The sequence below is a fragment of the Dama dama genome, chromosome 9 (genome assembly GCF_033118175.1).
Source record: "Dama dama isolate Ldn47 chromosome 9, ASM3311817v1, whole genome shotgun sequence".
NCBI lineage: Eukaryota > Metazoa > Chordata > Mammalia > Artiodactyla > Cervidae > Dama > Dama dama.
The window spans coordinates 82,983,986-83,009,045 of NC_083689.1; the positions used below are offsets into that span (position 1 = coordinate 82,983,986).

Genomic DNA, 25,060 nt, shown 5'->3' on the forward strand with positions numbered 1-25,060 from the left:
AACCCGTCTGGCAGGATGAGAGACAGACTGGGGAGGGAGGTGTGGCTAGACAAGAGCAACAGGAGGAAGTCTTTCGGCTGTGTACCTTGACTATGGTGGTGGATACAGAAACCTACAAATGATAAAACTCACACAAAACTAGATATACACACGCTGCTGCAGCTGCTGCTGCTAAGTCGTGTCCGACTCTTCAAGACCTCACACGCACGCGCACACACACACACACACACACACACGCACACACACGCTTGAGTACAAGTAAAACTGGGGAAATCTGAATTAGATTGGTGGATTCTATCAAGATGTTGGAATCAAAAGACTACAGGAAACAGAGTACTTCAGTGAGGGACCAGGTGTTGATCAAGGTACTGACTGGTTACAGGTATTCCGCTGAAAATCAAACCCAGTTATTGTACTAGCATTTTGCAAGATGTCACCACCAGGGGAAACTAAGGGTACACGGAATGTACAATAATACAAATGCATTTGTATTCTTACAGCTGCATGTGAATCTATAATTATCTCAAAAGTTTAAAAAACTCCATCTGGCACAATCCACCCAATTTTCACAATTCACATTCCAACACAAGACACACTCACTCCCTTCCCCACAATCCTCAGACATCTCTTAATAATTACAGCAATAGTTCAAAATTCAGGAGCTAATAATCTAAATCAGATCAAGATTCAAGTGGTGTTCTTGGGTACTGCATCTTGACTACAATTCTTCTCAATACAGAGACCTGTGGACTGAAGAGACTAATTCTTTACCTCCCACACATGCAAGATATCCAGTTTTCCAGGCCAGGATAATCACAACAGATTTCCATTCAAAAAGGTAGGAAAGGAAGTAAAGTCTAGGAGGCGTGTAAATGTCACTGGTCTATAAAAATTCTAATATCCAGCAGGGTCCATGTAACCAGTACCTTCATGAGACCTGGGTCCCATTCAGTGGGAGTATTTCTCTGTGTTCTGGGTTCTGCTCTCTTGATTCTACCATCTGAGTCACATTTCCTCTTCCATAAAAAAGAAGCCTGTGTTTGTAAAACTTCTCTCAGCTTTCTTCTTGCCTACGGGGACCTAAAAGTCTCTTCATTTTGTGTTGCTTCATTCCAAGTCTAGGCTCATATAAATCTTTTTAAAATTTTATAGGCTTCTTTTGAATCAATTTATGAATCCATTCACTCAGGCAAAAGCCATGACACAGATCGCATTGAAGTAAATTCTTCTCAACCTTGGACTCTCTGTGAGGCTGCTGTAGGACAAAGCCCATGGATTCTTAGAAGCCCTTTTGTTTAACAGACAGGAACTAGGAGGCAAGCCCTCAAAGATACTGGGAGGGGGGGGGGGGCTTTTTGTGTGTCTGAAAGAGTCCATGAGGACTACCTCAAATCTTTCTGAGATTGTAAAGATATTATAGTTGCACCTTAGTTTCATTTTTGCCTTAAGACCACATTTTCCTAACTTCATTCTGGATGTGATCTTTGTTTCAAGGCCCCTTCTTACTTTGAGAACCCTCTGCAGGCTGGAAAACTGTCCTGAACCCTTTATATTTCATCCAAATTGTTGAAAACAAGAATTCCTTTTTTTAGCTCATTTTCCTCCATCCATATCTCATGAGATATAGCTAAAAGAAACAGTTGACAACACTTTAGACATTCTGCCTAGAAATCTCCTTTGCCAGATCTATCAGTTCACTAAGTACATTTCCTATTTTCCATGACACCCTGGGTGACAGTTTTGCTTAACTTTCTGCCGCTAGATAATAAAGGTCTTATTTCCAGCTTCAAATACCACTGTCATTACTCTCTTTCAAGTCCTCACCAGCCATCACCACGAATCCCTTCCAGGTTTCACCCACTGGCTGCTCCCATGTACTTTTCAGCTTTTGTTACAGCCGCATTCTGTATCAGAACATACCAAATTACATTCTGATTATCTACTGCTGTTCCATCCCTGGGTTGAGAAGATCTCCTGGAGAAGGGAATGGCAAACTACTCTAGTATTCTTGCCTGGGAAATCCCATGGACAGAGGAGCCTGTCAAGCTACAGTCCATGAGGTCACAAAGAGATGGACACGACTGAGCAACTAACACTTTCACTTCATTTATCTACTGCTGTGTAACAAACCAAACTCAGTAGCCAATAAATAAATAAATAAATAAATAACACTTTTTATTTATTATTAACGCTTGTGCGTTCTGCACTTTAGGACCTTGGGCTGTGAATAGCAGAAACGGCTATGTGTTCAGACTCTAAGATACTGGCACCTCAGATATAAAGATGCAAACACCTAAAATTAAACTCTAAATGTCTATCAGAAAAAAAACATGGTAAATCAGCTTGCAAAATCTTGCTTATATCTTTAATAAGCAGGGTAAGCTCAATGAGGTCACAAGGTCACCATACTCTCAACCCCAGCTAAAATGACAACAAAGGCCTTAAAAATGAAATGCTTTGATTATAAGACAAAACTAAATAAATCTTAACCAATTTAAAATTTAAATATTTCATACAGATAGGCACTGATGATCAGATTTTTTTTAATGACATCATTGACCATATAAAATGTTATAAGATACATGTTATTTTCCACTGAAAATGAAAATATTATTTGAGAAATCTCATGGCAATTCTTTCAAGATTTCAATATGATATAAATTTACTTTTAATATTTTGGACCAGTTTGATTAAAGAGAATTTTTCCTCCACTTAAAATGAAGTAAAGAGATATCAAGAACTCATGAGATAATAATTTAAATTACTTTTAAATAAATCTGAACAATGTTTACATATTTAAATTGAAGAGTTTTTGTTTTCATTAGATCATTTGTCCAATACATAAATTAATCTCTGATTCTCAGAACCTTCCTAAATATTAAGGTCTTATTTCTTCCTTTCTGGTTCATTATATAGAGCTGAATCACGGAAAATTTATTTTATTAAGTAGAAATTTATATTTCTTACTCTTCATTTTAAAAGTCAATCTTCAGCATGATTCATTTAAAAAAAAAGCTCCTTCTTTTTAAATAAAATTTACAGAAATAAAAGTCTAAACTGAATTACTATTTATCCTCCTGAATTTAACTCTGATTCAATTCGTTGACTCTCTCCACAAGAGAGCTGGGGAGAGCTACACCACACAGCAGATTAAGTAACCACCTACTTATATTTACTTGAGGGAAAAAGTACACACTTTTTTCTCTACAAATATTGACAGACAAGATCTATTATTCATTTTTTAGATTGCTAATTAACTCCCATTATTAGTAAAAATAAGTAGGTTTACAGAAATCACAGTTGAGCCAAAAAAAATCCCTAAAGTTTTGTTTAATCTAAATTCATCAACCCTAGTTCTCTAAGCACCTCCCTTTATTGCTTGTCTAGACTATGCCAAAGCCTTGGACTGTGTGGATCACAATGAACTGTGGAAAATTCTTCAAGAGATGGGAATACCAGACCACCTAACCTGCCTCCTGAGAAATCTGTATGCAGGTCAAGAAGCAAGAGTTAGAACTGGACATGGAACAACATACTGGTTCCAAATAGGGAAAGGAGTGTGTCAAGGCTGTATATTGCCACCCTGCCTATTTAACTTATATGCAGAGTACATCATGCGAAATGCTGGGCTGGGGTGAAGCACAAGCTGGAATCAAGATTGTCCGGAGAAATATCAATAACCTCAGATATGCAGATGACACCACCCTTATGGCAGAAAACGAAGAACTAAAGAGCCTCTTGATGAAAGTGAAAGAGGAGAGTGAAAAAGGTGGCTTAAAACTCAACATTCAGAAAACTAAGATCATGGCATCTGGTTCCATCACTTCATGGCAAATAGATGGGGAAACAATGGAAACAGTGACAGACTTTATTTGGGGGGGCTCCAAAAATCTCTGCAGATGGTAATTGCACCCATGAAATGAAAAGACACTTGCGCCTTGGAAGAAAAGCTATGACCAACCTAGATAGCATATTAATAAGCAGAGACATTACTTTGCTGACAAAGGTCCATCTAGTCAAAGATATGGTTTTTCCTGTATGGAAAGCTACAGATATAAGAGCTGGACCATAAAGAAAGCTGAGCGCTGAAGAATTTATGCTTCTGAACTGTGATGCTGGAGAAGACTCTTGAGAGTCCCTTGGACTGCAAGGAGATCAAACCAGTCAATCCTAAAGGAAATTGATCCTGAATATTCACTGGAAGGACTGATGCTGAAGCTGAAGCTCTAATACTTTGGCCACCTGATGCAAACAACTGACTCACTAAAAAAGACCCTGATGCTGGGAAAGACTGAAGGCAAGAGGAGAAGAGGACAGAGGATGAAATGGTTGAATGGCATGACCAACTCAATGGACATGAGTTTGAGCAAGTTCCAGGAGCTGGTGATGGGACAGGGAAGTCTGGTATGCTGCAGTCCAAGGGGTCGCAAAGAGTCGGACACAACTGAGCGACTGAACTGAACTGAATTGAGTCTTCTGATATGGATAAGGAAAACATGGGGTGCTGTTTGTTCCTGATAGATACTAACAGCCCACGAAAATTACATATACATTTAAATTACAGAAAACTGTATATAATTATCACTTCTTAAACTTCCTAAACTAAGGGGAAACAATCCTTCTGGTTTTTTTTATTATTTTAAAGAAAACTACTGAGATAATTGTTTTGTTTCCATTCAATCTTACTATTACTTTAACTCCATGAAAATTTTTTTAAAAAAGAAGAAAGGCAAAATATTTTAATCACACTGTTAAAGTGAAAAGTAAATTGGTTAGAGCACTGATACACAATCTTATATTTTATCTTTTAATGTAGTTGATATATAATATTATGGAAGTTATGGTATACAACTCAGCCATAAAAAAGAATGAGATTGTGTCATTTGCAACAATGTAGATGGACTTGGAGGGTATTATGTTAAGTGAAATAAGTCAGACAGAGAAAGACAAATACTGTATGATATCACTTATATGTGGAATTTACAAAATAAGGCAACCTCATATTTTAAATTGATAAAGGAGACAATTTACGAAGGTCACAGTAATTAGGAAAGTCCTCACTAAAGAGGCAGAATGAGACTTTTATCCTGAATGACAGGAGAGCTTGCAAAGGCAGAAGCAAGGATATTATAAGATGAAAGCCTACCTTTTCCCTCTGATGGAAACTGTTAAAGCTGACCACTGTTCAACAGAATTTAAATTTGAGAAAGGAGGCTGAGAGCTTATTCAGATAGTATCTGAAAAACTGATCTGAGCAAGTGGGTCCCTGAGCAAGGGAACCAATCATTTTTGTTCTAGAAATGAACATTTCTCAGATAAGACAGAAGAACTCTGTACATGATCCAACTGGATGCACAACTTCAACATAAGAAAATACAGGAATGGGCTAAAGTTAACTGAAAGGAGCTATAGTAACAAAAAGCAGAAAGCTTCCCTCACAATAATGCCTGATGTTAAATCTCATTGTCAATGAAGAAACTAAACCTAAACATTCATTAAGAACACAAAAGCTTAGTTACTCTCAAAGGTAGTATTAGCCTGAAAATCCCAGCAAGTAGGCAAGATGATGGAAAATTATGCATTAAAAGGCAGCAGAAGATCCAGGAGGAGAACCTTTGAGGGTCACCTAGGAAAGCACCATACTTATTTATTCTGCCCTTTCAGAAAGACCTCTTGGAAAGGGAGAGGTTTCCAAGGATACCACAAGTTCTAAAGAACCAGGCACTGGTGCCAGCTCAATCCTTGCTTTGAACTTGAAGAATGAGCTCTCATTCAGTCAAGAGAGGAGAATAATTCCCAAATAAGGGATTTAAAATACCCCTATCCACTCCACCTTTCCAACAACTCCTTAAATAAATAAATAAATAAGCAGGAATGTGGTTTTGGAGGTAAAACCAGGTAAATTCTATTTATTTTTCAAACAAAATCTTGCTAAGATTCCAAAGTCTCTGCAAACTCCCTGGTGTCTGTTTTGTTACTTCCTGTATGTCTCTGTAGTGAATAAAATGAAAATTCTAGACATAAAGAAAGAGAGCAGGCACTGTGAGAGAAAAAAATTGACAAAGGAAAATGGGAAGAAAAAGTCAAAGGTTATACTCAAGGTCTGGAAAAGACAGAAGAGTATGCAGGCAGGTGGCCTGTGATGGAACAGGTCTCCAGATTTAACTTACAAGTTTCCAGTGTTTCTTCATGGGGATATTGCAGGTTAGAGCAAAGAGGAAGTTAGTCTGGTTATGTGGTTATGTGTTGATGAAAAATGCATATGGAAATTATGCCCATCATTTCTAATACACATTAAATTAAGATATACTATTGTAAGCAATAAAGGAGTTATTAATGTCTAAAGACATTCCCCCATTCCCTTTATGTATTTGAGCTTTTGTCTATAATAAAAAATTATAATTTCAGCTCTGAAATATTTTTCTTCATTTTCTCTTTTCATCTCTCTCTTAGGGCTGACAAAGAAACGATGATGATCAGGAAGAGGGATAAGGAGATAAACAGGGTAATTATCAAAGGAAAGAAAGAAGAAATATCAAATGGATCACCTATGAGTAACAGTACAAAGTTTCCACGGAAGTTGGGACACTTAGTATAGAAACAGATGCTAGGAGTTCCCTAGTGGTGCAGTGGATAAGAGTCCTCCTGCTAATGCAAGAGACATGGGTTTGATCTCTGATCCAGGAAGATTCCACGTGCTGTGGAGCAATGAAGCCCATGGGCCACAACTACTGAGCCTGTGCTCTAGAGCCTGTGAGCTGCAACTACTGAAGTCCACGCACCTAGAGAAAGGGCGCCCCAACAAGAGATGCCACCACAATGAGAAGTCCACACACTGCAACAAGAGTGGCGCCCCTGGCACAACTAGAGAAAGCCTGTGCAAAGCAACAAAGATCCAGCACAGCCAAAATATTAAAAAAAAAAAAAAAAAGTACTAAATAAAGAAACAGCATGCCTGAAGAATGCATATTCTTTCATCAAATACTGAGTACTAATTAAGTATAAGCCACTAGACCACCAAATGGAATGTGATGGATTTTTATAGTCGTCATGTGTGCTTACCTCCCTAAGGTATGAGAATTTTTACTGATCTTTATTTAACAGGCAAGTCAACACATGTTTACTAAAGCAAAGTTGCAAACAAAGAAGGAAGGCTAATATATTGGGGTTTCCCTATTAATCTAAGTTTAAAAAACTTCTGGAAAAAGCCATGGATCATTTAAGTCCACTTAGTTCTTCTCCAAATTTGAATCTACTTTCTCCCCTTCACAATACATGACTGCTTTCTAAAATGAAATTGTAGCCTATAAAAATCATCCAGGCATTTGACACAGTAGGAGCCTTGAGTCTTGCTTCAAAAACCATAAACAACTTTTGAATATCTTAGGAACTTAAGATAGAACCTTAACACCAACACATTGTATTAGCTGCTCTAGGATAGAGAGTTCACATTGGACACATCCAGCAACAGGGAACAGATCTGGTGAATTTATTGGGTTAAAGTACACACCACTCAAACCATCAAAGCCTGACTAGCTAGTGTGATAAGTGTTCACCTCTCATTATATCGTATTTTTCCCCTGTCTTAATGCTAGCCTCTTCCTTTCTGTCACCCGCTAAAGGTATTTCTTTCCAAAGTTCTATCACCAGGACTCTATTCTTATTTTACCCTTATTCCCTCATTAATTTAACTCAACATTTATAACTGAACCTTCTTCTTCCTTCCAAATTTCAGATTTCTGATAATAGTATCACAAGTCTCAGTTAATCAGTCATGTTATTTTTAAATAATTTTACAAAGTAATTTTAAAATTTCTTTCTTCCTCAATGCTTACAACTAGACAATCTCAACTTTTTAATTCTTCATTTTCATTCTTAATTTTCCATTTCATTTGCCACCACCCTCATTCAAGGCCTTTTTAGCTGACATCAAGACTATTAGGATGCCTCCTCACAGTCTTTGCCATTAGCCCTTTCCCTTTTTCAGCTCCTCTTACACATGTCCTCAGATTAACTGCCCTAAAATAGAATTTACTATTTTCTGAATATGCTTTTAAAAAAATGACTCTTGAGTACAGACAGAACAAAACTTTCATCCACAACAGTAGAAAAAGTACTCAATGAAAATTTGGAAAACCTGAGTTTTCCCAGCTAAACCTCACTTCATTTTTAAACAATGGCATACCATATCCTTTATGTCTCTAAAGACCCTGATGCTGGAAAAGATTGAAGGCAGAAGGAGAAGGGGATGACAGAGTATGAGATGGTTGGATGGCATCACTAACTTGATGGACATGAGTTTGAGCAAGCTCCAGGAGATGGGAGTTGACAGGGAAGCCTGGTGGGCTGCAGTCCATGGGGTCGCAGAGATTCAGACACAACTGAGTGAAAGATGTCGTCTCTGGGTACGTACCAAGTTTTTTATGTATTGTAAACAGATAATAGTAAAATAACTAGGTCAGGCCAAATAAGCAGTTTTCAACCTTTTTTAAAGTTTTTGATTATGAAAGGAGATTAAAAGAAGATTCATTTAAAGGTGAAAAGATAAACCTCAGAAAGGGAGAAAACATTTGCAAACAAGGCAACTTACAAAGGATTACTCTCCAAAATATACAAACAGCCCATGAAGCTCAATATTAAAAAAGCAAACAACCCAATCAAAAAGTAGGCAGAATACCTAAACAGACATTTATACAAAGAAGACATACAGATGGCCAACAAACACATAAAAAGATGTTCAACATTGCTAATTATTATGGGTTTAGTCGCGAAATCATGTCCGACTCTTGAGACCCCCATGGACTGTAGCCCACCAGCCTCCTCTGTCTATAGGATTTTCCAGGCAAGGATACTGGAGTGGGTTGCCATTTCCTCCTCCAAATTATTACAGAAATGCAAACCAAAACTACAGTGAAGTATCACCTCATACTGGTCAGAATGGCCATTACCAAAAATCTCTACAAACCATAAACGCTAGAGAGGGTGTGGAGAAAAGGGAATCCTCTTATACTGCTGGTGGGAAAGTAAATTGATACAGCCACTGTGGAGAACAGTAGTGTGCAGGTTCCTTAAGCACCTAAAATAGATCTACCGTGTGGCCCAGCAATCCCACCACTGGGCACATACCAAGAAAAAACCATAATCCAAAAGGACTTATGTACCTCAGTGTTCACTGCAGCACTATTTACAATAGCCAAGAAGACATATGTGCTCAGTCAGGTTCAATTCTTTGCAACCCTACTGACTGTAGCCCGCTAGGCTCCTCTGTCCATGGGATTCTCCAGGCAAGAATACTGGAGTGGGTTGCCATGTTCTCCTCCAGGGAGTCTTCCCAACAACAGGGATCAAACCCATGTCTCCTGCCTTACAGGCGGATTCTTTACCACTGAGCTACTGGGGAAGCCCAAGACATGGAAACAACCTAAATGCCCATCAACAGAGGAACGGATAAAGAAGAAATGGTACATACATTCAATGAAACATTGCTCGGCCATAAAAAATGAGCAAAACTGGGTCATTTGCAGAGACGTGGATGGACCTAAAGACTGTCACACAGAGTAAGTCAGAAAGAGAAAAACAAATATTGCACATTAACACATATATTTAGAATCTAAAAGACGGTATGGATCTTATTTGCAAAGTAGAAATAGAGACACAGACATAGAGAAGAAACATGTACATGAAGGGGGAAAGGAGATGGAGTGGGAAGAATTAGGAGACTGGGATTGACATATATACAGTATTGATACTATGGATAAAATACATAAGTGATGAGAAAACACCAAATAGAACAGGAAACTCTACTCAATGCTCTGTAGTGACCTGAATGGGAAGGGTATAAAAAATAAAAAGTGATACATGTATACACATAGCTGATTCACTTCGCTACACAGCAGGAACACAACATTGTAAATCAACTATATACCTATCAAAATAAAAGAAGATTCATTTATAACATAAGGAACTAGCTAAATTGGAGTTCCATTTAGTAAGAAAGAGAGCATAAGAAACTAGGAATAGGTGAAAACTGAGCTAGTCTGGTTAAAACAGAGGAAGCCAAGGACCTTATAGGATCCTCTCACTCTTGCTCCTAGGCACCTTCAGTGGTCCTTCCACTGCAGCCCGAAGTCCAGGGGACTCAGCAAGAAGCCACTGAGAAAGACGACTTACAGTTTTAAAATGCTACCGTCTGTCAGCGAAGCACTGACCTTGAGTTTGATTTTTCTACTCTGGTCAAACAGCCCTTCTTACCATTCCTTAAACATACCTAGCATTGTTTCAACATCAGCCAGTTTTTCAAAATCTCCAAAATAAATTTATGAGTTTCAAATCTCTAATAGAAAGTTTGATATGCATGCTATTTTTGAAAGAGTATCATATTTTTGTCATTTATGTTATGACGCTATTGGCAACATAATCACAGGCAGTGCAACATCTGCCTCAAAAACAGTTAATTAAGGCCTTTCCATCTTCATTTTTCCACATTCACCAGAAATTAGATTTTAATAAAATCACATCAGTGGGAGGAAAAGGGCCTAAGATGAATCCATGAAACAACATACTTTGAAACACTACATTATTTTTCACAGTGAAACAAACTATGAAGTCAGATCTGCTCTGCTGTTTTACCTCTCTTCCATATTAACTTCTTCACTTACTTCTTTTTGAATGTTATGTCTATATGGTGGTTTAGTCGCTAAGTCATCTCTGACTCTTGTGACCCCATGAACTATAGCCTTCCAGGCTCCTCTGTCCATAGGATTTCCCAGGCAAGAATACCGGAGTGAGCTGCCATTTCCTTCTCCATAGGATCTCCTTGACCCAGGAATCGAACCTGGGTCTCTTGCATTGCAGGCAGATTCTTTACCAACTGAGCTGCCAGTGCCCTGTATGTCTATATAATGCAGGAAATTATTCTAAGAGATTAGGTAAAGTAGAATTCTTCCCCAATGTGTTTATAGTTTCCCTGATTGTCTCTTGTTATGCATGTTTACCATTGAATGACTGAAGTAACATATTGCCCTACAGGAAATCTCAAGATCAAAAGTAACAGGGAGAATATCTGATAGCTCTTAGCAGTACTTAGATGCCCTCCAGAAGCCATCCTATGCCCAAGGACGTGTTGATAAGACACACATCTCACAGGTAAAGTGGTGAATGTAATTCTTCAAATCAACATAGCTTGCACAAAAACAGAACAAAATAATCAACTTACGTTGTGTTATAAAGAATATAAGCTGGTCTATACCACTTATATTTAGCAAGAGAAATTAAATTTGATCCTACAGGAAATGAAAACAAGAGCAGAAATAATATGGCAGATAAGAATAAGGCAAAAATCTGCAGCAACATGGATGGACATAGAGAGTGTGATACTGAGTGAACTAAGTCAGACAGAGAAGGAGAAATATCACATGACATCCTTTATATGTGGAGTCTAAAAAGAAATGATACAAATGAACTTACAAAACAGAGAGACTCACAGACTTAAGAGAATGGACTTATGGTTGCCAGAGGGAGGATGGGGGTAGGTATAGTTATGGAATTTGGAATGGACATGCACACACTGCTATATTTAAAACGGATAACCAACAATGACCTACTATATAGCACACAGAACTCTGCTCAATGTTATGTGGCAGCCTGGATGGGATGGGAGTTTGGAGAAAATGGATACATTTATATGTATGGCTGTGTTCCTTCCCTGTTCACCTGAAACCATTACAACATTGTTTGTTAATCAGCTATACTCCAACATAATATAAAAAGTTTAAAAAAAAAAACTTAAAAAGAATACAGCAAAAAATGAATCTCATTACAGTGGTCCTTTGGTATCTGTGCGGAAGTGGTTCCAAGATTCTGACAGATACCAAATCCGCACATGCTCAAGTCCCTGACATTAAAAAAAAAAAAAGGCATAGTATAGTTAGCCCTCTGTCTCTGCAGATGTGGAACCTGTGTGTCCCTACCCCTTGAGCTGAACAACTACCAGTATTGACCGACAAGTATATTTTGGCTCAATCTTTGTTTTAGGACAATCAAGGAATCATCTATTCATACTAGAGAACTACAAATATAATCACTGTTTTGACGGTTTTTATTATCTTAATGGATTTAAAATATAACTTTATTTTTCCTAGTCTATCAAGAACTCTAGTTTACATGTACTGTTTAGGAGAATTATGATTCAATGTGAGACTATTCATCCATTTGAGCATTTACTAATTATGTCTACTATATGCCAAAACTGAATACCTATCAAAAGTTATGTGTATTTATTCTCCATATTCTAATCTATTTCTCTCCATATTCTTGCATATCTATAAATTTTGATGAGTCTAGCAATATCATGCTATCTCTACATATATTTTACAATTTGATACTTCAAACCTCTTGAGAGAAGGTCTCTTTTGCCATGAGTGTGGGAACTATATCTGTTTTGTTCACCACTACATTCCCTAGAGCCATACCTCCCAAGATTATAAAGCCTCTGCTACCTGCTTTGATTCACTTATTTCTTTACAAGCTGCCATTTTATCTCAATTTGTTTCAAAATACAAAGTGAGTAAAAGTAGCACTAAATGACCTCCTTGCAACTACATATTCAGTTATATTAAAATAAGAAGTGATAAATACTTATTACATAGTATTTTAGTCATTCATTTATATAAACACAAAACATGATTTGAACATCTCCTGTCAGGCACCCTGCTGGGTAGAAAGAATGAAAAAGATAAATAAGACAAAGTCTATTCCCTGAGGAAGCTCACAAATTATTAGAGAAAACATCCTATTACGAAAATCTAATATACAGGGACATTCAGGAGATGCACAGAGGATATTATAGGATCATGGCAAAGAATGCACCTATCTCTCTACAGTAGTTTCTACACGAGTATTTTCCTAAATAATAAGTAATTATCTGTTAAAAAAAATCTTCCTAACATACAAAAATATTCTTCTCCTACTATTTTATGTACATAGTAGGTGTTTTTGTATCATTTAAAAAAAACTACCCCATCTCTACAAACCTGTAACATAATTCTTTTCAGATGTTACAAACATTCTCTTAGGCAAGAATACAAAAACCAGTCACATTTTATCAACAATTATAACTCAAGCCTATCACTTTACCTAAACAGTTGAATTATTTGAAACATTTCCAGTTTACCAATTAACAGACTACTTCATTCTGTGGATATTTATTGAACATCTATTACTTGACAGACCCTGGGAAAGAATGGGTCTAATATTCTCTGCTCTCAGGAGCTCATTGTAATAATGCAATTTCATTACCATCACATTACTAAGGCAATAATATATTTTGGCTCTATCTTTGCTTTAGGACAATTAAGGAATTTTCTACCCATACCAAAGAACTAAAATTATAATCACTGTGTATGTTTTCAGTTAAAAGTTTAGTAGATACATTGACATTTTTGCTAAATATTTTGGAAATAAATGAAAGCAGAAATAAATTATTAAATAAAACAATTCTATGTTAAGCTGTAGCAGGAAAAAAATTCAGTAAACATTAATTAGCTCCACATGAAAGCATTGCCTGAGATTTGAGTGAAATAAAAACATACTAATGGGGAGAAAAGGAAAGCTAGTCCAATAAACTTTACAAGGTAGCAGGCATTACTTCTAATCACTTGAAATGATGGTTTACTTTTTAATGATAATATTGTATGTACATAGTAACAATTTTATATTTAGATAAATCTGGTTTTCACTTAGGTTAAAAATAACAGGCTAACAGGCCAAGCAAGATATCTCCAAAATAATCACACTATAAAATCTCTCTTTTCTTACAAAGTTAAGTTTTTCATTACTAAATTTTCCTCCAACATTTCTGATCTTATTCTGTACTCCCCTTCAGAAAAATCAACAGGTAGACACACTTCATAGAATCTGTCACAGAAGAGAAGAAACCAACACAGGTTTATGTGGAAACCATCCCTGCATTTTCTCCATCAGTTCTCAAGGATGAACTATAACAATGCCTGGAAACACATTAGAAATGATGGTGCTCATTCTTTTTCTAAAGTTAATTATTATAACTGATCTAAAATCTTGTTACTTTAAAATAAAAAGTATAAGAAGCCATACAAAGTAAATTTGTGGCACTATGTAATTTTATACAGCAAACATATGGTTATTATAAAGTAACCACCACCATCTCAGAAGCCCAAGCCACAAGCCCCATTTCGATCAGAACCTCTTTCTACCTCTCATTGTCCTGACAAGTACAGTAATCATTTTATTGTGGTTTTTATAGCTTTATCTTCCAAAAGTACATTCCTACATGCTATTAACTGCTGATTTCTAAAGGTACACTTATTTTACAGTTGGTACTACATACAGATCGTAAATAATGTATTTTAAAACATAAATGTAAGAAGATCAAAATTTTACTTATTTAAATGCTTCCTCTCTTTTTTTCTTTTTCTCACAGTAAGTATGAACTGGGTGATTTTTTTCTTAAAGAAAAAGATATTAATTAACACTGCATCTATAATTATTTTACAAACAAAATGATACAACAACAAAAATCCATATTCTTAAACAGGCAATGGTTAGAAAACAAATCAAAAAAAGTTCAAAACCAAAAGTTAAAATAATGTTTCTGGGATAACTGTTATCAAAAAAAGTTATTAGAAATTATAGAATGGCTCAAAATAACATCTATTTGCTTTACCTATCTCTCTTTTAGTATGCATTTTTACAAAAAAATAAGTTTTTCATGGGAAGTACTAAATATGTTTATGAATATAACATGGTGACATGAAAACATATGACCACTTCAAATTTACTGTTTTTTATTTTCTAATTTTAGAAGATTAGAACTCACTGCAAGGTGAAATTTAATCTGCTTTAAAGTAACTTTCTTGAATATAAAATTAACTATAGATACTTGGAAAATACAGGCATATATAGACAAAAATAAAAATCACGCATAATCCCAACGTCAAAAGATAACCACTTTTAACATTTTAGCCTATTTTTTTAATTAAAAGTATTGTTCATAATTTACCTTATTATGTGTCCACTATTTCTTTTTAAAAATTAGTTTATTCTTTCATTATCCATTCAATCTCATAGATAAATGAAGACTATAAAATAACAGGACTTTTTAAATGCATCAGAATTTACACATGCAAGTATTTTTTATTCTAAAAATGCAGCTAATAAATAAAATATTTTTAAGAATTTTTTTGACAACCATCTTGAAATTCAAAGGGTATATATATTAATCACTATTCTAAAATGGTTCCCAATGGACTCTAACATAACAATATAACATGACAGAATTTTACCAAAATCTGATTGTTTGTTCCTGTTTCCTATTTCTTCCCTGAGTCTTTCAAACTTCACCTGCACCTTAAACATGAATCATGTTGGTCATTCAAAAATTGTCTACAATTAAGAATTTAGGAAATCCCATCCACAAAAATTACCATAAAAGTGTTACAGGAAACAAACATTTCTAAAAATCCAATTGCAATATAAAATTACATAAGCCAAACTCTACCTTTACAGCAACCTCCATTTAAAAAAAAACTTAGAGATGTATTACCATTTAAAGATGTATTACCATTAAAAATAAATTGACTTAAAAAGGGATAACAAAAATTCCATCTAAGAAATCAAATCTCTTAAAACTAATGTTAAAGATAAAATTAAGGAACACCTGATAAAACACGTGCTAATTGATAACAAACTGCAAAATCCAAATACTGAATTTTTTCTAAACTACATTTTCTTAGGACCAAATTAAATATGCAGGAGTTATTTTTCCTATAAAATTTACTCTCATTTCACTTCTACCTCTGGTCATTGCTTGTTTTCTTTCTTTTTTTGCTTGTTTTCAAAAACCTTGAAATATTTAAGTGAGCTTCTAAAGTTAACAAGTGTGAGTATTCTCTGAAACATTGAAAGTGCCTTATGAATGCAAAATGATTATGACGATAATGGCTAAGGCAATGACAATGGTGATTTATCTAATGCTTCCGAGAAGGAGATACTAATTAGCTCAGTGGTCCTTTAAAGATCTCCATGGTGAATAGACGGTTGCATCTTTCTATACAATGGGATTTTTAAAAAATGCTTATATAATTAATTTCTCAAGATATAGATTCATAAATACTGTATGTCATTTACAGCAGAACACTGGTACTCTCTAACGCCATCTAGTTGTCAAAATTAGTGGTTATTTTAAAAATTTATCCCATTAAGAGCAGGCCAAATCTAGGCATGTCTTTCTTGATGTTAGAGACAGATGGGTATTTTACTCTAGTCGGAATCTTCACTCTCTTCATGGTTGGGTCTCTGTTTTCCTTTGCTGCCATTACCCAAGGGTGAAAAAGGAGAATCAGATTGTTCAAATAAATGCCATGTCCTGGGCCCTGTCTTACCTGCCTTTTCTGTGCTTTTTCTTTATATGCAGCAGCATCCCTTTCACTCACCTTGTCCCCAAGAGCTAGTGTTTAGCACACAGCAAGCTTTATGAGCACAATCAATATCCGATGAAGTAATCCCAAGCAGTCTCACTTTAATCAGTTTAGTACACGTTTAAAGTATTACACAGTCCCTGTCAGATGCCCAAGATTTTCACTGAAGTCTGCATACTCATCCTTGTGCTATGTTTGAGGTTATAATTCTGGCTATCTCCACTCTCCAGTCTAAGGCTGAAATACTTCCTTTGGAAGAACAAGTTTCTTTTCCCTTTTGAGGCCCGGTTCTGATCTTAAAGGGTATTTACACAGAATAATGCCACCCTCTCACCAACTAAACATGCATCCCTCCGGTAAATTTTTAGGTACTTAAAATCGATATTTCCTCAGGCTCCAGGCCTAATTCCACTTCCTCTAAACCAAGGAAACTGGTTTTCCTCCATCCCAAACTCAGTCTGCATGTCTCATGGTCAGTTCTGCAAACAGTGTTTTCCTAGTCCCTTTAAAGCACAGTCTCACTGAAACTTCCCAGGTGGTCCAGAGGCTAAGATTCTGAGCTCCCAATGCAGCAGGCCCAGGTTCGATCCCTGGTCAGGGAACTAGATCCCACCTGCCACAACTAAGATTTAGCATGATATAACTAAGGGATCCCACATACCACAGTGAAGATTGAGGATCCCGTGGCTCTGAAACTGAGACCCGGTACAGTGCAGCCAAATAAGTTTTAAAAACAAAACGAAACAGTCTTGCCATTATTAAATGCCACTTTTCCTTGAAGAAAATCTACTCCCCCTGTCCCCCACCTTTCTCCTACAATTCTACTTCCTTGTGCCATCAACTCTCTAAAATCACATTTATAATTCTTCTTAAAAAACACTCAATATACATCACCTAGTCAAGGATACCCACTGCCCTGAAGAAGTTAAAAAAAAACTCATATTTTCATTTTCTGTCCAGACTTTTTTGCTCTCTTATCTTGTATTTCCTTTAATTCACAATAAGTTTACTTACGGAACTGAATTCAGTGAGTGGATATTTAGCCTTATGATAATGTAACTCAAAGTTGTAAAAAGAATAATGTAATACTTCTATATATTTTTAAATGGAAATGCAGAAGAAGAACTTTTATAACATTCTTATGATGACTTTTTTGTGGGATAATTACTACTTAATTTTTATAAATAGGCAATTACACAAATCAGGCACACTTAAAGGTAAGAAACACGTCTAATAGGTTGAAGTTAGGACTACTCTCCTGCCCAAAGCTTCGTCAACAACACTCACACATCCATTTGTGTTTCACTTTTAAATTGACAAGCCTATTTCCCAAGAAAAAAACAATAATTCCTTAAGTGCCAAAGGAAAAAAATGGATGGTCCAATATATTTTTCGAGAACAGTGGTTAAAAAGCAAACTGACAATACAGCTTAGTAAAATGGTATAGAAACTTACGTAATCATGGAAGGCTTTTGCTTCACTTGAATGTTCACATGTTTCCCGTCTTTCTGGAGCTGCACAGTACAGATCCCAAAATACACTAAAAAAGTAATTATGGAAAAATTAAGAAAATCACATAATGTCAAACGAGAGAGCACAATTCCAAAAACAGAAGGCAAATATTCCTTACACAATATGTGTTTTCTTCTTTAGGACAAATATTTATTTGAAAGATTTAAATTCAGAGAAGGCTCTTCTTGTAGTAATAGGTATAACCTAGCCATCACACAGAAATGCTAAGATTTTTCTAAAATGACAATAAAAAAAATTTAAACTGTCATTCTTAATTGTCTTAAGAATGACTTAAACATTTGATTGAAATAATTATAACACTTTTCACAACTTTCCCATGAAGAATAAAAGATTTTTTTAATACCAATTTAATCATTAAGGAATAAAGTAACTTTATTTTTAAAAGTGAAATTCACTTTTTCAAGGTAATTTTAATGTCCAATCCCCAGGCCAATACCCTAACCATTAGGTCACATCTGCCAAATAAACATATTTTCTTAAAATATCCTCTGGTTTTCCTTTGTAATTACCAAGATATGTTGGTCATTTTGAAAATTTAAAAATTCACACTTTCTTTTTTTCTTCCTATTCAAGAGCAATAAAAGCAAAACAGAACTGGTTAGGAAAAATAATTATACTGCTTACAAAACACATAGCCCCAATCATGTTTCATAAAATTAACAATGAACATGAACAAGGGATTAAAATCAAGAAAGCAAATGTCTGAAAGTCCTAATGATAAGCAAAAGCAGTTTTACTGATTAACAAATATTTTTTTACTGTACATTTTCCTCTCTAGAGAATTGGAAAGTATGCTAAGCCTAACGGTTAATGGCATAAGTTTAGGAATAGGACATATCTGAGATAGAAGCTGGCCCTGCCACCTACTAGTTCAATTTGTTTAAACAAGAAACAATTTTCTCCTCTATAAAATGGGGCTGTTGAGAAAATTAAATTGTATAAAATAAACACAGGGTCTTACAGTAAACATATTATTATTAATAAAACTAACACCATAATTAGCTTGCACAAAAACTTAAAATGCATACATATTGTTAAGGCAGGTCACTGGACTGAGGGCACAGTTAAAAATGGCACAACAAAGCTTGGTAAGTCAAACTGGTCTCTTTGTTTTGACCTTTGAAGTCTCATTTCATCTGGATCTCTCTCCTGAGCAAGGATAAAACATTCTCTAGGCATTATAACAATTAATTCAGTAAAATAAATTACTCTTAGAGGCAAAATATATGAAAGATTAAGTACTGACATTTATTTCCTTTTAAATTTCTACAATAAGCTAGAAATACAAAGCAAACAATAAAGACCAAATTAATTCAAATAATTTCACTTCCTGAACTAGAGTGCAAGCAATTTAAAGTTGTGCTTGGCTTTCCTATATCCCTTTTGGGATAAAAAATATAATAATTATACACAGACAAGGATACAGATTAAAGTTTTCCACCTGGATCAGGTGTGTTATGAATTATCATGTACTGCAATTATACTTATTTTCACGTTCTTAAGGAACTTCAAAGTTCTTAAAACCAAAATTTTATAATGGCTGTCTTTAAATTGAATTTAATCACAGAATATTATGCAATATTGTGACAATGTTTCTCTTTATGTATTTAACAAGTGGTCAAAAATTTATAAGAGCCAGAATAAGGATAATAAAACAAATTACTTTAGTAATTTTAGAATTTTAATTACTTTAGAATTTTAATTACTAAATTTTAATTACTAAACTTTATATATAGTGTTTCTAATAGTCCTACATTATTAGATGTATAAAAAAATGGATCAAAATATACACTATTTTCTTGAATAAAGGTAAAGAAATATATCCTTTTAAAGACATTTACCCAAAGAATAAATACACAGTTCTACAATAACAGAGACAATGTGAAGTCTTAACCACTGGACTGCTAGGGAAGTCCCTAAATTATTTTTAAAACAGCATACAGATATTAAAAATACTCTAGAAAAGACTCAGAGTTATTATGGCCAAAAAAAGTTTTCTTATTAACAAAAAGTAAAATTTGTCTCAATTTCCTTTCCAATCCTTTGTATTTGGTGGAAAATTCCAAGTTGTTGTTGTTTGTTTGTTTAAAATGTTTTATTTATTTTTTCCCCAATTATTTTTATTAGTTGGAGGCTAATTACTTTACAATATTGTAGTGGTTTTTGCCATACATTGACATGAATCAGCCATGGATTTACATGTATTCCCCATCCCGATCCCCCCTCCTGCCTCCCTCTCCATCCCATCCCTCTGGGTCTTCCCAGTGCACCAGCCCTGAGCACTTGTCTCATGCATCCAACCTGGGCTGGTGATCTGTTTCACACCTGATAATATACATGTTTCGATGCTGTTCTCTCGGAACATCCCACCCTCGCCTTCTCCCACAGAGTCCAAAAGTCTGTTCTATACATCTGTGTCTCTTTTTCTGTCTTGCATACAGGGTTATTGTTACCATCTTTCTAAATTCCATATATATGGGTTAGTATACTGTATTGGTCTTTATCTTTCTGGCTTACTTCACTCTGTATAATGGGCTCCAGTTTCATCCATCTCATTAGAACTGATTCAAATGAATTCTTTTTAATGGCTGAGTAATATTCCATGGTGTATATGTACCACAGGTTATTTTTTTTTTTTTTACAATGTCTTCCCACCTAATCTTCCTTTGTATTCCACATTCCTTCCCTACTCTCTAACACATTTCACTTTTTCTATACAGTCTGACCACTTCTGTTGTTTACTTTCTTTCTTGCTAACATGATTAATTCCGTGCTTACTGTGGTTATACTCCTCTTTCTATCCTAGTTGTTGCCTACATTGTCTTATATTGATGTTTAGTTTAACAAATTCAAATAAATAATTAGCTATGCAATGCCTATTACAGGCAAGACATACAAGAGAAGTAAGAAGTAGTCTGCCACTTACAAATATTATATATCATTCTAGTGAGCCTGCTGATTAATTCCAACACAATTATTTTCACATGGCTATTTGGTTATTCTTAGCTACACCTGATGTCATTATTAGATTCAAAGATCGTCAGAGTGCTGGATGCTGCAAAATTTGACTTTTCCAATGCCAGGGGATAGAAACCGGATTCTTATGATAACCTTAGTTATTGGTTCATTTTTTCTGCAATGTTATACATATTTAATTACAGGATATAAATGCATGAGCCCAAAGTTATTCCAAAAAGGTTTTTATATATAAAATTAAATTTAAAAGTTTCTTCCACTAAAAGTTTAAATAGGAAGTTTTAAAAAGTGTGTATTTTTAAATTATACAAATAAAAAAGGACATTAATTTCAGGCGAAAGAAGTTCCTTGGCATTTGTATCCCTGAAATTCATGGAAGAGAGCTTTTATTAAAGCATATTAACAGGAAACATGTTTTCAAGACGGATTTGATCACCGTGAGTATAATGAACACGGGAGAGAGGCATAAAAATTACAACAGTTCTGGGCATGATGAAAACTGACAGAAGAAAAGAAATCACAAGGGACATCATATTAGGAACAAGAAAAGTAGTTCCAGAAAAATCACACACTTCCCCTAAGCCATACTAAAGGGAGAAACTTCTCTCCTCTCCAAGGCCTCTGCCCCTCATTTCTCTCGTAATTTATTCTGCATTTTTGTTCATGTTTGTTCTCTTTCAGCATCTTCAATCTCCCCTGCTCTTTTTACCTCCATCTATATACTTGCTGAAATCTATTCTAAAAATAAAAATACAAAAATGCCAGGTCCTGTTCTGTGTTGTTAATCCTGAAACTACTATACCTATCATCACATACTCAACTATTCTTCATAACCCTGGAGCTGGAAAAATGGAACATAACAGTATCCTAAATTTCATGTTCACTATTCCACTGAAACTGTTCTCCCCAAGAAGACCTAAGAAAACCTTAGTTCCCAATTGAGGAAAACTTTTTTTCTTTTTTAAACTTATACCTGCTGCAGAATTTACTCTCTCCTTTGAACACCTTTTCTAGTTTCCATATATTATTCTTTCCTGATTACCCTCCTTCCTCTCTAAGTATTTTCTTTGGAGGCTCCTCTTTATCTGTTTACACTTAAATGTTGACCTTCCCCAGAGTCCCAACCCCAGGCCCTGCTCTTACTTGTTACACTGTATATTACTATAATTGTGGATACACGTCATTATAACATTTGCTCAAGGCCACAGAATGTACAACACCAGAAATGAACTGTAATGTAAATTATGGACTTGGAGTGATTATAGTGTGTTAATGTAGGTTCATCAGTTACAACAAGGGTACCACTCTGGTGGGGAATGTTGATTATGGGGAGGCTATACATTGTGGAAGCAGGAGTCATATGGGAAATCTCTACCTTCTCCTCAATTTTGTTGTGAACTGACTGAAAACTACTCTAAAAAATAAAGTATTAATTTTGAAAAGAAAAAAACAAAGAGATCTTTGAAACAACTGGGGAAAAAAAGTCAGGACCCTGTTGGACTTAAGGCCCATAGTCATAGTTAGCTACACACAATGATCAGAAAAGCTTAGGATCTGGGCAATGTCCTGAAAGAGGGGATACTTAGCTTTTCATCAGTTCTCAGAGGACCCCATGACTTCAAAATCATTAAGAAATATTCATTTATATTAATAAAGCAGGCACCTCAAAAGGTAGTAGTTTTAGGAAAGAACATTAAAAACACTGAAATAATGTACCTTTTACATGTGCCAGACTCAAATGAAATATGACCTAAAATATTTATGTGCCCTTTATTTACAATTTCTTTGATATCTATAACTAAGTAAAACTTACTTAAAATATCAAAACCACAGAGAAAGGGCTCCCCTGAATCTAAGAGTCACAGAAAAAGGAAGAGCAATAGCAGATTTAAGAGCTGCACCTACTGATAAAAAAGACCAAAAAAACTGAAGTCTGACAGAAGTCTGACAAAGTATTCAGTGAATTATTATCAACCATCTACAGTAAGAGGATAGGTTAGATTCATGAGGAAGGGAGTTAAAGAGAAATGGGTGCAAGAAACGGCATTAATTCTACAATGAAAAAATCTTATTTTGTTAGCCCACTGATCCAATAGGGACAGACCTCCAACGTGGTTTCTTGTGTCACTTTATAGACATAATAGGGAACATATACAATATAAGGGTGTCCATAAGTGGGGAACCTCAATTACATTCAGCAGTTAAGCACTTACAGTCTAGATCTAGATATCATAAAAACAGCTTAAGTAAAATGAAAAACTGACTTTTAAAACATTATGTTACAAGACATCAGTCTTAAGCCCCAGGAAAAGAGCACAATGATCGTGCTTAACTGCAAGGAACCGTTATTCCAAATACAGGAACAACTCTGAACCAAAGGACTGCACCTGTTCCTGCCATACGTATTTCAGACTAACAAGGGAAACCCACAATCATAACTGACCAAGTGCGGTTCCATTCACCATGGAACTTCTAGTAAAGCACGTTTTCAGGAGAGAGATTAAAAAGATGATGGCATTAAGTAACAGACCAAGGAAACCACATCCATGGCACTAGAAGAGAACTTTTATTTTTGTTTTTTTCGTTTTAAGTATGATGCTGAGAGATGAGTGTATAACGTACTAAACAGGAAATGTTCCTAAATGAAGAAATTTTTTTAAAAAGAAAATAAAAAGCTTAGCTTGAATACCTAGACTAATAACTGCTGCTGCAGAAAAGTCACAAACCTGGGTGTACTGGTGCTGCAATAAAATTTATAAGTTCTGATATCAACTGAACCTTTAATACTGACTGACCATTTGTGTGTACATTCCTAGGCAGTTCTATTTCTGTATCTATCTAGAACTATTTCAAACTTTTTTAGACTATTCTAAAAATTCACCACAACCACCACCACCACCACCTTCAGTATTTTCAGGTTTAGATGAAGTCACAAGGGTGGGGCCCTTACGATGCAATTAGTGCCCTTACAAAAACAGCCACCAGAGAGCTAGTCAGTTAGTTAGCATGTACTTGCTCTGTCTCTCTCTATATATCCATGTGAGGACACAGTAAGAAGGCAGCTATCTACAAGCCAGGAAGAGAGTTCTCATTAGAAACACACCATGCTTGGCAGATTGAACTTGGGACTTCTGGCCTCCAGAACTGTGAGAAATTAATTTCTGCTGTTTAAGCCACCCAGTATATGGTACTTCTTTATGGTAACCAGAGTTGACTAATACAAACTCATAATTATAGCTGGAGATTCCACATTGGTCACAATTCCATCTTGACTTAATAGCTGTATCTTTAACTACTTAATGCAGGTTTTGAGCTTGTTTTTTTATTTTTATAAGTGCTACTTTTCAGAAAATAATTGCAGAAAATGAAAAAGTATAAATGAGAAGCATGAAACCATAAACAGGTACGTGCAAGCCTAGCGAAATGCATCATCAATCTAATGAAAATGGAATAAAAGATACTTACCACCACCAAGAATGTAAGAATCCTGGTGGCTCCCCCAACGTGATGTTCTTTTCCCATCTTATCTAAAATGAATAAAATAGACATTAAGCACTCCTAATAATACTTTCCCCACACATATGAGAAAGCAATATTTTCCCATTTAAAATATTAAGATAGTATATAGGATTTTAATCATTTTCATGTTATTCTTTATCCAAGTTTTACAAATACTCATTTTATATTATAATTTGCTGACTGAATAGTCTAAGAGAAAATGCCACCATTATTTTCCTGAATTTGTTTCCCACTGTGCCAGAATTTCAGAAGGTGTTTCAGGATCTTAAGGCACATGAAAATCACAATTATTAACACCAATATGGAAATCAGCTATCACCACTAACCCAGACACTTGCAAGAACTTGGGCTTAATATGTACAGACTACAAATTAAACTTCAAGGATTGAATTTTTGAATAAGTTTCTGATTTGAGGGAATGGAACTGAGAAGGCATATGTAAGAATTTTAAAAGATGGTGATATTAACTTTCCAATTATTTATATTTCAGATGAGTTGAAGTTCATCATAATAAAAATTTAAAACAAGGTCAATATTCTCAAAATTAAAAGTTTTGATTAAATTCTTTTTACAAATTA

At 35.2% G+C, this 25,060-nt stretch overlaps 1 protein-coding gene across 3 annotated transcripts in view; it reads right to left on the reverse strand.

Moving 5' to 3' along the window:
* SSBP2 (single stranded DNA binding protein 2) overlaps nt 1-25,060 on the reverse strand; it is a 303,233-nt gene that overhangs the window by 181,087 nt on the left and 97,086 nt on the right. For all 3 annotated transcript variants that reach the window (XR_009694225.1, XM_061151947.1, XM_061151945.1), the window contains exons 3-4: nt 24,429-24,490; nt 17,910-17,994 (exon numbers count right to left, since the gene is read on the reverse strand). Coding sequence is in view for 2 of the 3 variants with exons in the window: in XM_061151947.1 (XP_061007930.1) it covers nt 17,910-17,994; nt 24,429-24,490 (147 nt within the window). In the remaining variant the exon portion in view is untranslated. The remainder of the gene's footprint in view (nt 1-17,909; nt 17,995-24,428; nt 24,491-25,060) is intronic.